Source organism: Eurytemora carolleeae, unplaced genomic scaffold (genome assembly GCF_000591075.1).
Source record: "Eurytemora carolleeae unplaced genomic scaffold, Eaff_2.0 scaffold322, whole genome shotgun sequence".
NCBI classification, from domain to species: Eukaryota; Metazoa; Arthropoda; class Copepoda; order Calanoida; family Temoridae; genus Eurytemora; species Eurytemora carolleeae.
Window position 1 is genome coordinate 284,663 of NW_019396223.1, and position 13,460 is coordinate 298,122.

General features: G+C 31.7%; 1 protein-coding gene across 2 annotated transcripts in view; it reads right to left on the reverse strand.

The window, feature by feature from the left end:
* Positions 1–10,943, reverse strand: part of LOC111698606 (exocyst complex component 5) — a 20,888-nt gene extending 9,945 nt beyond the window's left edge. The window contains exons 1-8 of one of the 2 annotated variants that reach the window (XM_023468977.1): positions 10,905–10,943; positions 8,765–8,847; positions 7,769–7,854; positions 7,307–7,350; positions 4,214–4,284; positions 3,385–3,437; positions 2,603–2,690; positions 1,676–1,776 (exon numbers count right to left, since the gene is read on the reverse strand). In XM_023468977.1, coding sequence (XP_023324745.1) covers positions 1,676–1,776; positions 2,603–2,690; positions 3,385–3,437; positions 4,214–4,284; positions 7,307–7,350; positions 7,769–7,854; positions 8,765–8,847; positions 10,905–10,920 — 542 coding nt within the window. In that variant the 5' untranslated portion in view covers positions 10,921–10,943. Of the gene's footprint in view, positions 1–1,675; positions 1,777–2,602; positions 2,691–3,384; positions 3,438–3,981; positions 4,011–4,213; positions 4,285–7,306; positions 7,351–7,768; positions 7,855–8,764; positions 8,848–10,904 lie in introns of those variants that run through there. The other variant, XM_023468978.1, reaches the window with a different exon arrangement.
* Between the last annotated feature and the right edge of the window lie 2,517 nt (positions 10,944–13,460).

A 13,460-nucleotide genomic window follows, 5' to 3' on the forward strand; every position in this document is an offset into this window, starting at 1 on the left:
TAGACATCGCCATATATGTAATTTCTTTAAGGTTATAAAATATAATTTCTTTAAGTTCATAAAATGAAATTTCTTTAAGATTATAAAATATAATTTCTTAAAGGTCATAAAAAATAGTTTCTTTAACATGATTTCTTTAAGGTTAGAATATATAATTTCTTTAAGGTTATAAAATATAGTTTCTAAGGCTAAATATATAATTTCTTTAAGACTATAAAATATAATTTCTTTAAGGTTATAAAATATGATTTCTATCAAGTAATAATGTATAATTTCTTTAAGGTTATAAAATATAATTTCTTTAAGATTATAAAATATAGTTTTTTTAAGGTTAGAAAATATAATTTCTTTAAGATTATAAAATATAATTTCTTCAAGGTTATAAAACATAACTTCTGTAAGGTTATAAAATATAATTAATTTGCAAAGATTCCCAATTGCACCCTTAACCTCTTTTTTTAATCAATTATAAGTTAGATATTAATGTTTATAATTTTATGATTTCTATTGCAGAAAATCATTTAGAAATTATCGGAATAAAACACTTTTTAACCAAGAAAACCGACAATATCTTCCACATTATTGATCAGATCAAGGTTTCAAGGATACAATAGGGTATCACCCCTGGCCCGCTTTGCAAGGAGGGTCGCTTATAATTAAGTGTACAGACCCTTTAATATTAGAAAATTGGTTTCAGGTTAGAAAATACATGCTCTGGGTACTAATTATGTGTCACCATCGGTCTTATAGTCATTAATCTTAATTATTTATGAGTACTATGGATTCGGGTGAGTGACTTGGTATTTAATCTATATAATTCTCCCCCCCCCCCTCTCACCTCCCACGATGGGGGGGGGGAAGGCAACCCGCACCCGTTTTACCTGCGACTCACAAAAGACGTCACAGATTATATAATTATGAATATGAAGATTATAAAGTGCATACACATGTTGAATAAAGATATTTTTAAAAACATAAACTTGATAGTAAAAGAGTGGGGCCATAACTTATATAATCTAGAAGTATTGAAAATAATTAATTTCAAATTTATATAGATATTTTTCAAAGCTTCGGATCTTAAATTTGTTACTTATTCAATTTGTCTGTGATTCAAAATTAAAAAAAGATTTTCGCGTAAAAAATGTCGACATTTCTAGTAGTAAAAATGTACTAATTTTAAAAGAAAAATGGGCCAAAAATGTAGTTTTACAATTACGAAGAAAAGATGGCTTTTTAAAAAGTATCATTTAAACACTAAATTTTTTAATCGAAAAGGAGGTGCGAAGCACATTAAAACTCTATTTTTTTTATTCAAGATAAAGTCACGAAGCTCAATTCCTGAAACTCGTCTGGGCTAACCCAAATACGATAACAACTGTAAATGTAGAGTAAAGTGAATAGCGCGTCTTAACCTTGAATGGAACTGTCTACTGAACAAAAACATACTGGCTAAGTCTGGATAAAAGCTTAGCATAAGATTCACCCAGATCATATTTTTTTTCATAAAACTGAATTTTGCTTTTCCGGACTTCTTATCAAATCATGATCTATAAAAAAAAGTAAACAACTAAAGAAAAAACAACTAAAAATTGTTTCTTTTGACTTTTTTAATTACAAAGGTTACATCGGGTTAAAAAAAATATTGATTTGAAATATAATTTCTGGTTTTTAATTCCTAAAAGTAGCTTCGTATGATCTCCACTCAAGGTTTGTCGGGTTCAAATCCTTCAGAGATACTGAATCCATTGTTAACCCGCTGCCGTTCAGGACAGACAGCTAAGCAAGAAAAAAACGTTGCTTTTATTTGTTTGCTTAGGCGCAAGAAATTAAATAAATTGGTCGTTAATGAAAAACATTTAGTTTCTCTATACGATATAATATATCAATTCTCTCTACTATAAAAGCTCGTCAAAATGTCTGCTACTCTATTCCTTGTCTAAATGACGCACTTCCGGCTTACATTCTCAACTTCCTGGCCAGGAACAGCTGATTCCATTAACTTTTTTTCAATTTGCCAAGGGAAGATGAGCTACGCTGAATGAAACCGTGAGCTACCGCCCAAGTATTCTTAGCTAGCTATTGTTACTGTAGAATTCGTAGATTGAGAGAATTCATATTTTTTGCGTAATGTCCTCTAAAACTCAAAAAATGGAGCCAACAAAATAAAATGAATTTTTCTAAAAACGGTTTAAAATATACGCGGTTACTCGTGAAGAAATAGACTGAAATAACGTGTATGAATAAACTGAATTTTAGTACTTTCTGCAACACGTTTCGCAGATTTTTTCGTACTAATAATACAGTTGCTCAAACGTTTAGACAGATTTTAAAATTCCAAAAACTGACCGAGTTAAAGCTGTCTAAAAATTGTCAAAATTAATGGACACGGCCCGTCAGGAAAAAAATGCGAAAATTTTTTTACGTATTTTGCAAACTTTTTCGCGAAAACGAAATTTCGGAAAGGGAGCAAAAACAATGCGGAATTCCCTGAAGAAAAAAAATTTGCGACATTTTCGCAAAAATTTGCATAAATGTTCGCTTCTTTAAGCGAAACAGACAATGCAAAATTTCGCGAAAAAAGCTGTACATGAATAAACTTCACCTTAAAATCAATGTTTGTTGATAGAAAAGGATTCGAAGAAGTTGAACTATTGAATCCATCTAGTAATATTGTAAAGGACACTTGCATACTAAAAAAAAATAAGAATATCGACCATCGTCAATCGTCGATACTCTATAAGATATCATTCTTTATCCAATTTCTGAATTTGTATTTTACAGGGTGTCCCAATAAACATGGGAATTCAGTGACGAATTCGATATCGTCTTTATAAATAATTCTTTGATTTAATCCGTAAGATTTTCATCTGCTTTGTTTAGACTGCATACGGTTGTTCTTAGTAGAACAAGAAATAAAAACAGAGTAAACTTGTCCGTAATCACTGTTTATCTTGCAAAAACATTATAGACACATCTTTACAGCTAGCCATTTACCGTTTTCATAAAATAAATTCTAGCAGACATATTAATATTATGGCTTTTGAAATTAGGTATTAAAATGTTAATTCATAGCAACGACGATATCGAATCCGTCACTGAATTCCCATGTTTATTGGGACACCCTGTATAATGATCAAGAAGTAGTGGACTAAGTCTACATGACCCTACGATTGTGACAAAAAAAGTTGAGGCAACTTAAATTTAGATTTATCGACGGTCTAAACAAAAAATGTTGATATTTTAGAAATCCATCAATATGTTAATACATAATAGAAAAATCCGAAAAATTTTGAGTTATACAATTACGTTGAAGAAACGGTGGCTTGATAGGCAACATTTAAATGTTACAAATGTTACTAGAAAATCTACAGTGTAGACATGTACCTGGAGTCCTGTGGAATATTGAACTTTCTGGAAATGTAACCCCAATGTAGACCCTAAACATATGGAAGAGATCAATATGGCGACATTTGTAGGTGGAAGTAACAACTAGAGCTGGGCAAAGTTCCGTTAACGAACAGCAAGTTTTTGAAAATTAACCGTTAATTTTAAAACGTTTTTTCAACTGATATAACCTGAAGTTAAGCAAAATAAAACATATCGAACGAATGTGTTTTAAATACCGGTGAATTTAGATAATTTTTCAATTTTAAAATTGAATAAAACTTACAAATTAAAAAGTAAGTTATTTGTATTAAATATTTTTACGGATTTTTCCAGTTATTTTATCATGAAATAATCGTTACCAACTCGTTAAGGTCCGCCACCGCTCACAATTTCTGAAATACATTGCGTTTACGCCGTTACTAAAGTTGGGATAATTTTTGAACAGTAAATAACTGGAATTATCCGTTAATAGCTAAAACACGAAAGCAACCTTAAACTGGTTGAACGTGACCAGCTCTAGTAACAACTTGAATAAGATGTAGCATGAGAGTAGTTTTAGTTTTCTAAACCGAGAACAGTCTTTTTAATCCTGACCAGCATAGTGTATCTAGGTTCTAGGAACCTTTAATCCTTACCAGCATAGTGTATCTAGGTTCTAGGAACAGCATAGTGTATCTAGGTTCTAGGAACCTTTAATCCTTACCAGCATAGTGTATCTAGGTTCTAGGAACATTTAATCCTTACCAGCATAGTGTATCTAGGTTCTAGGAACCTTTAATCCTTACCAGCATAGTGTATCTAGGTTCTAGGAACCCTTAATCCTTACCAGCATAGTGTATCTAGGTTCTAGGAACCTAAAATCCTTCCAAGCTTCAGAACTCAGGTTTAAAGCTGAAACTAAAACCAAAGCCATCTTTCAAAAAATTAAATTCATTAGGTTCCCCCCCCCCCTTCCTCTCCCTGGAAAATAGGTCTTTGGGTCCATTTTATGAGTCAAGGTTAGGTATGCAAGGTTTTGAATTAAGTTTTGTTTAAATGTTTTAATTTTACTCGCCTAAAACTTAAATTTTCTAATTCTCATATTCTTGCAATCTGATTAGGAAGACATTTTTTAAACTGTGATTTATGTGAGATACAGCCAAAGTTTGAAATAGCAAAAGTTAACATTACAAGGTTGCAAAGATTTAAGGATTATACATTTAGACTTAGATGTAAGTAAACAGTTCTTTCCAAACCCGTAGACAGAAAAGTGACCCACCATCTAAATATATTATTAATGAATGTCTGACGTTAACTCAGATTTATTTATAGGATTAGTATGAATTATTTATTCTTATGTAGAATGTGCGTCATCAAAATGGAACCATTAGACTTTTATTTATTCTAAAAGAAAGAACAATAGTACACATGTATTAACAAAAAAGAAAAAATATTGAAAAATTTGTCTTAGCTGATATGAAATCCAGAACACAAAAAAGAAACATGTTTAAATCAAGTTCTATGAAAAGTATAGTATTTATTTGATGTTTCTTTCAGAAAAAGAAATACGTTTCGATTAGAAGTTTGTGGCAAAGACTCAATTCCTTTACAACAAACCTCCGATTAAGCATATTGAAAGGAAACTTAACATCAAGATACTTCACTATATTTTTCGCTAACAACCCTTTTTTAAAGGACTACGTAGACGCACTTTCAAGTGACTGATTCCAAATGGAACCCCTAAATCTTCTATAAATTGAGTTTTTTGGCTTCAACCATTTTTTTTAAATAAAAACGAAATATTTTTATAATTTTTGTTAAACAAAGATTTGTACGGTGTATCGGGCATGTATGTTTTTAAATGCAATGTTACTTAAAAATTACGTGAACAGTGTCTTTAAAAAATTGTTTATTTTTAAACACTTGACTGAATAAGCAATTCAGGATTTCCAAACCATTAATTTCCCCCCTTCATTCTTCATTCTTCATTCTTCATTCTTCATTCTTCATTCTTCATTCTTCATTCTTCAATAAATAATTCCTTCCGTTCTTTCCCGTGCATGCACTCATTCAATTAATTGTTCTTCTAAGAAATTTTAAAATAGAACTTTTCTCAGAATAAAGTTATTTATTAAAGGGACTCCGGGCGTAATTACATTTATTAAAGGGACTCCAGGCGTAATTATATTTATTAAAGAGACTCCAGGCGTAATTATATTTATTAAAGGGACTGTAGGTGTAATTATATTTATTAAAAGGACTGTAGGCGTAATTATATTTATTAAAGGGACTGTAGGTGTAATTATATTTATTAATGGGACTGTAGGTGTAATTATATTTATTAAAGGGACTGTAGGTGTAATTGTTTTTATTAAAGAGACTGTAGGTGTAATTATTTTTATTAAAGGGACTGTAGGTGTATTATATTTATTAATGGGACTGTAGGTGTAATTATATTTATTAAAGGGACTGTAGGTGTAATTGTTTTTATTAAAGAGACTGTAGGTGTAATTATTTTTATTAAAGGGACTGTAGGTGTAATTATATTTATTAAAGGGACTCAAGGTGTAATTTATTTATTAAAGGGACTGTAGGCGTAATTATATTTATTAAAGGTACTGTAGGCGTAATTACAAGTGACCCTCAATTTGTAAAGTGGCATTTCCGATTCACAGCAGTACCATTTTTATACAATTTATTTTTTAAATTAAAAATTGTAAACAAAATTTTAAAAAGAGCAGTAAATGTTCTCTGACTTGTACGTTGTTTAATTAGCTTATTAAAACTTATTTGATGAAATATCAGTATTTTTCGTTTCTTTCAGATTTCCTTCAATGGTTCCTAAAGGGGTTCTCACCGTTAGTTTTAGACAACTTTCAAAGAAAACAGTTTCATCAATCATTCACAACATTATTTCATAGTTGCTTTATGACGTAACGTGGATTTAACGGTTCTGTCAATATTCCGGAAAGCTGTGACTTTCGATCACAATTTGACCCATTCAACATAACTTGTTAGCCTTTTCTATTAAATTTGTTGGCATATGCATCTTGAATGAAAATGTATACCATAAACAAATCCTTAAAGTAAATGATTATTGAATTAAAAACCAAAACTCGTTTGATTTCAAATAGAAGAAACCGAATGCTGCTCACTCTGCTTAGTCCTGTGTGGGACTGATTGATCACCAAGTTGATTGATTGATTGGTTAAAAAGGAAAACGTGGACGTGCTCTCAAGTGACCCTGCATTTGAGTGGCATGGCCGATTCTCAATGGTACCCATTAAACCTGCTGAGAAACGACGATTTTTATCGCTTTGTTGATTCCTAAAATACTGTAGAGAATCAAAATGCTTTAAACTGGTCTGGTAAACTTGCACTTTAGTTTCATATTGGTGATAGACATTTCTGCATGAAGGATTATTTAAAACTGCTTAGACAATATATTTTGATGGTTTTCTTGAAATTAAACTGAAATTGTTTTACTTTTCTGTCTGAGGACGGGCTTAGAGATGGAAAGAAATCAGAATTCTTTTATTTAAAGGGACTGTAAACGTAATTTTATGTGGCACTCCAAACAAAGATTCACAATGATACCATGGAAAACGTTATCTAATCAAAAATGTGAAAGATATTGTCGTTTTTATCGGTTAAAAAGTGTTTATTTTTATAACTCATGCATGTTTTCCGGGAGTAGAAATGCGCAAGTCATTTTTTAAACCACAATTAAACACAGTCCGTTTTGAAAGTTATACACATTGATATCTAATAGTTACTTGATCAGACAATGTATTTAACAGTTTTCCTGTGAATTAGACATCGCCATATTTGTATTGAGGTTCACTTGAAATTTCGCTGACAGTCTCTTTAACAATCAGGAGAAATTGGTTCAACTAATAATTTTAGCCCATGAGGTTTAAATTTGAAAGATATTGGTTTCCTAGATTTGGAGCTTTCATGCTCAATCGTTCTATGTCAAACACACTGTATAATATACAACAAATATACAATGCCAGCTTTATTATGTTTAGCAGACACAAAAATATCTTCAAAATTTGTTTTCATATATCTAAAGCTTTTTTACAGTTGTTATTGATTTGTCATAAATTGGTTTTAAAAAATGGCCATACCAATTTATATACAATCCTTGTTGGTATTTCTTTCTGTTTCCTGTCTGTCAATTTGTATGTATACAATTAACGTCAAAATGGCTGAACCGGTCAGACTCTCTTTTTTTTTGCGGTAACTCACATGACCCCAGAAAAGACCCATTATTTTTGATCACGTTTTTCGCCGAAAAAAAAAACACAGAAAAATAGCGAAAAGAATGGATTCAGTCACTAAAACGATGACAATAAAAAGCTTACATTAAAGCACTATTAAGACTATATTTGTTGATTTCCTGCATCTAGTAAAATTCCATCCTTGAGACATTGTAACTTCGTTCTGGTCATCCAAGGTCAAATTTTCAAATACTATTCGAACCTCCTGGGATACAACACACATTTGTTAAAACTCAAGCTTTTTAATCTTTGGGATTTAAAAGTGTCAAACTCAAAAGTAATTTTCAGAGTATTTAATTTAAAAAGTGCCATAAACGATTTACAGAGTCATTTTCTTTTTGATCTCAGCTCAATTTTAATTTTTGGTCAATTTCGAGACAATCCTGATTTCGGAAGGTATCTGCCCCTGCATATGAACCTCAATTATAAGATAAGGTGAAACGTTAATTACGCTCATTAAAGAGATTTATAACTCTTTAATTGTTGAAAAAATTGTAAAGTTGATTTTCCAAAATCTAAAAAAGTAAAATGGAAAAAAGTCTGCTTTTCACTTTTGATAAAAATGCAGTTCACAGAACAAATTAAGAGTTTTTTTTCCAGAATCTTTTCAATATATTTTATTTAGCTGATTTATTAAAAACACAAATTATTTCCTTTTAAACTGGATGACCTCCCCCTTCCCTCCGCTCTTCTAAATCAAGGACACAGGAGAATTTACAAGAATTACTCCCCCTCTTGGGTTTGTTTACAAAATCATACTCTACGATCCTCTTCTAAAATAAAAAGAAAAAAAATTATTTCGTATAAAAATGTATCAATGAAAAAAAGCTTAAAGAATTCCGTGGCAAACAGGTATTCCATCATCCCCCCCCCCCACCCCCTCCATCTTCCCAAGGCACATAGCTTTAGCATTAAAAAGAATGAACTGTCGGGGAAAAAGGCTAAAATTCAGCATGATGCTTAAAAAAATATTAAGAAATTCTTAAACCATTAAAATTAGGATTGACTGTAACTTTGTAACTGAGTATCATGAGCTCCTGTAGCTTTCTTTTTACACCAAGAAAATTATTTTTTGTTAGAAAAATATGAAAATATCCAAGTTTTGAATGTGGTTCCTTTGTATATTTAGATTCACTTGTATCCACAATATATAAACTCCAGGATACACTGGATACACACAGGAGAAGGATACAGGATACTAAATAATTGTATCATGACAACACGCCCCACAATGGGGTATCAAGTGGGGGGTTGCAATCTAATACTTTTAGTCAAATAAGGTTCGGTCGCTTAACCCTATCCCCGCTGGGGTACTTGAAAACCAGGATACGCTGGGGGGGGGTCAATTTGACCCCCCCCCCCTCTAAATCCCATGTTTGATGTCCAAATATGACAAATGATACATTATTGGAAAGCTCTTGTGCTCTATTTTTAGAATCTGCAAAAAAATTTGCAAATTTGCAAAAATTGAATTTTTTATCGCAAAATCCAGTTATATAGTGAAAATGTTTGCAAAAAAAAATTTGCCCAAAAAATGAAAAATTATACATCTTTGAAAAGCCCTTGACCATGCCATTTCAAATATGCAAAAAATGTTTGCAAAATTTTAAATAACCTGATTTTTAATCAAGAAAAACTAAAAATGTGCAAATTTCCTTTGACAGGTTGTTTGCAAAAAATTTGCAATTTTTTTTCGCAAAACTTGTGCAATCCGTTTCCTTATGTCATAGGCTTTCCAAAAAGCTAAATTTTATCAAAATCTGACAAGTGAAAGTGGGTCAAAACAAAGATTTAGTTTGTTACAGGAAAAAGCATTCATTCAGGCAGTGTGCCTGAGGACTCAGGCAGTTAGTATTAAAGCCCGGTTTTAGGCCTAAAGGGAGGGCTTTGGGTATGTAGGAAAAGTCAGAAAATTTCAACAGCCTCAGACCAATACTTTTTGAGTTATGTAAAAAAAACTACAGGGGGGGGGTCAAATTGACCCCCCCCAGCGGGAATAGGGTTAAGTAATTTTTTAGAGAGAAGTCCTTAAGTCATCGTAACTTCGGAAATATGACGGAAAACTGGTATTTTCCGTGAAAACTCTAAAAAAAATGGGTACTTTAAACACGAATCAGAGCAACAGACCAAAACATGGGCGGGCTCGAGGCGCCCCTAGTCCCTACATCTTTGATTAACGGTTGTTAGAATCTATTTATATATCTAGATTATCTTGAATCCGTTGTAATTGTGTGTAAAGAAGCTATATGAAGTATATGTTTTTTCCTAAATAATTTGCCGTCTCTGCATCTAACTGAACAACATATTCTGATTGAAGTTTATTTTTTTAAATAAACTTATCTCTGCATGAGGGTATGAGAGTACGAATTAAAGGGATATCAAAGAGAAAAAAATGAATCCGTAGATCTGTTGAAGATGGAAATCATTGCTTAATCCTAAACACTAAAGTTGTGACTTAAAATTGAATTGAGCTGGATATACTCTTCTTAAAATTGAATTGAGCTGGATATACTCTTCTTAAAATTGAATTGAGCTGGATATACTCTTCTTAAAATTGAATTGAGCTGGATATACTCTTACATAAAAAAATTGTTTTATACAACACTAGCTGAAGGGCCCGGCGTTACCCGTGAAAATTTTTTTTTTAAATTGTCAAAAAAAAATTCAAATTATTTAGCCTATAACACCCCCGGCCACCCATGAGTGTCAGCCCAATCTGTCCAGCCTTTTTGGCCGGCTAAAGACAACATTCTATACGAATGTCTTGTTTTATTATACTACATTAAAGAAGATCCATGAACTCTTCCTTGGAGTTTGTTTTAGCCTTAAATTGAAACCTTGCAAGAAAATTCCTGAGTGGTTTTATTTGTAATTTTTTCTTTTCTTCACCAAACTTTTTGGTGTGAAAAAAAAAACTCAAATTTTGTCGAGTTTTTAGAGAAATATATTTTCCCCTCCGTAGTCCAAACAATGTGGAAGAGTTTATCGATCCTATACACTTGACAAGGAACGAACAAAATATTTCACATAAAAAATGTAAAAACTAATGTTAATCATTCTCTTAATAACAATTTACGGTTAAATAAAAAAATAAATAAATAAGACAAACTGCTCAAGGGTGGTTTTAATGTAAGGCAAAAAACCAGCTCCACGCTGAAATGGTTGGGTCTTCTTTGACAATTTTTTTGCGTATATTTTATTATCTATCCCCCTCTCCCCAATATAAATTTATTACGAAGTTTGTTGTCATGATTCCTAAAATTGTGTACATTTTCTACTTTATCTCAATCTTCTGGAAAAAGGAAAATAGCACGATAAAAGAAAGCTATATTAATAAAGGACAGATAAAATATAGATAAATAAAGATAGATAGATAGATAGATAGATAGAAAGATAGATAGATAGATAGATAGATAGATAGATAGATTTGAAAATGATGTAGAACAATTTTTGTTGATTTATTGTAAGCATGAAATAACAGTTATTAGTAAATATTTTTTAGAATTTATTTTATGCACTGTACAGTGTAAAGCTGTACTGTACAGTGTACACTGTATAGTACAGTCGTTGTAAATTATTTACTTACAGACTTCTAAGAGAAAAAAGGTTTAAAGCTGTACGTAGAAATGATTTTTGCGGGAGAAGTTAAAAAAAAAATTGTATTGTACAGTAAAGAAATATGTACATTTAATGTTTCAGTTTTCAGATGGTATACAGTAAGAAACTGAACTCGCCACAACTTCTTATTATCAAACCCTTATATCTTTGCAACCTTTAATATGTCAAGCTTTGATTTGTGAGAACGAAACGTTTGTATAGGATCGACTAGGATTAATTCATCATAGTCGGAGATCTTCATGTTGAGGCTAAGCAGCAGCAGCACAAGTTATGTCGGAGCTAAAATCTAGGTTTTTACGGATTTTAGACTTAAGGATTCATGGCTATTTATTTATTTTCGCAAATACTGAAATTTACGTAATATATTATAAAACTCATTGAAAAATTGTCAAGACGACATTTGATAAATTCTTCCGATGTATTCGTTTAGGGTTTCACTGTATACAACAAGAAAGATTAGTAATTAAAATACTTAAACTATTAATTAAGTTATTAAAAGGGAAAACTCCAAACAAAGTTATTTCCTCTCAAATGTCGTCTTCATTTAAAATTTTATTTGAGAAATAGATAATTTTTAATATTTTTGAAATTAAATTACAATAATAATCACCGGCAACTGGTTTTGATGTCTAAAATTGTATGTTGAAATGGTTAACACATGGGGATTTGCAAAATATAGTGTGTCTTTCTAACAGTGGCACGCGTAGGGGGGGGGGGATCCTTTACGCGTGCCACTGTCAGTGCCCTCCCTACACAATGCTCTTGTACGCCCCTGCTTCTTGATGTTTATATTTGTTGATCATGTACAGGGTGTCCCAAATAAACATGTACAGGGTGTCCCAAATAAACATGAGAATTGAATGACGATTTTGATATCGTCTTTGTAAATGAGTTTTTGACCTAGTAGGGCAAAGCCTACTAGAAAAACTTCACGCACCTCTGGCCCTTTAGTAAAAGTAAATATAATCAATATGAAGCATTAAGTCTGACCGTGTCAACCATGTTGCACCGGCTAGTTCTGTCCTAAGAGCTAGGTACAGTACAAACTGGGATCGGAAAGGTTGACCCGGCTCGGAAATTCAAATACGGCTGCCCGTGACTTTGTTAATTAAAAAATGACGAATACAAAAACAGTAAAGTTGTTACTCTTCCCTGTTTATCTTGCAGAAATGTTATAGAAACATCATTTAGAATGTAAAACAATCTTATACCGTACTAGCTTGGGAATCCAGCTCTGCCAAGGTTACCATAAGTTACTCCCGCCGTTTACCCGCACTTAAACGATTTTACCGGGAAATTGAATTTTTGTTATTAAAGTCGACCCACTCAACTTAGAATTTAAGAATACTCCCGTGGGTCTCCCGAGTCTCCCCAATCAAAACTTGAAGCAAATCGGTCCAGGGGTTCCTGAGTTATGATCGGACAAACAAACAGACAGACAAACAGAGATTACAACTTCATATATTTACTTTTTATATGTAACTGTATTATGTCCATTAAATAAGATAGTACAGCGCTTATTCTGAACGAAGATGATTTCGAATTCGTCTCTTAATTTATATGTTTATTGGGGAACACCCTGTACTGTACAAATCCCTCAGTATCAAGTGTGGGACATGCTGACATCTTGTTGAAAATTAAGATTTCTTAGAATTTAAAACTATTCAGTTTTCAGTGTTTAGACGATGATTGATGTTTAAACTATTTAAATTATTATCTAACAAGTCTAGCAGCCCAGTACTATGGATAGGCATATTGTTTTGGTATTGTTTTTTGGCATTATTTTTCAAGAATTTCCCTAAAAATCTAAATATTCAACGTAAGCCTTTTAAAATTATTTAATAATCGGATGAAATGTCAAAACAAAAATTTTTACAATTGGTTAGTTGACAAAAATTTAAACGAACCGTAAAAAAAAACAATTACAATCGCTAAATATATACAGGGTTCCCAAAAAACGGGATCAGCCAATTTAATCATTGAAAAAAGACTCAAAAAAGGGGTCAAGACTGTATAGTTTTAACTATAAAAGGGATTTTTTTTTACTTTTTGTTGGTTCAATGCTTCCGTTTGGCTTAAAACTCTGGATCGTATATTTAAAAATCTCTCTTTTAATTCTAAATATTGTTCAAGAAACAATTAAAATCATAAACATAGATCTGGACCCGCTTTCATTTTCGAGAGATGCTTTCT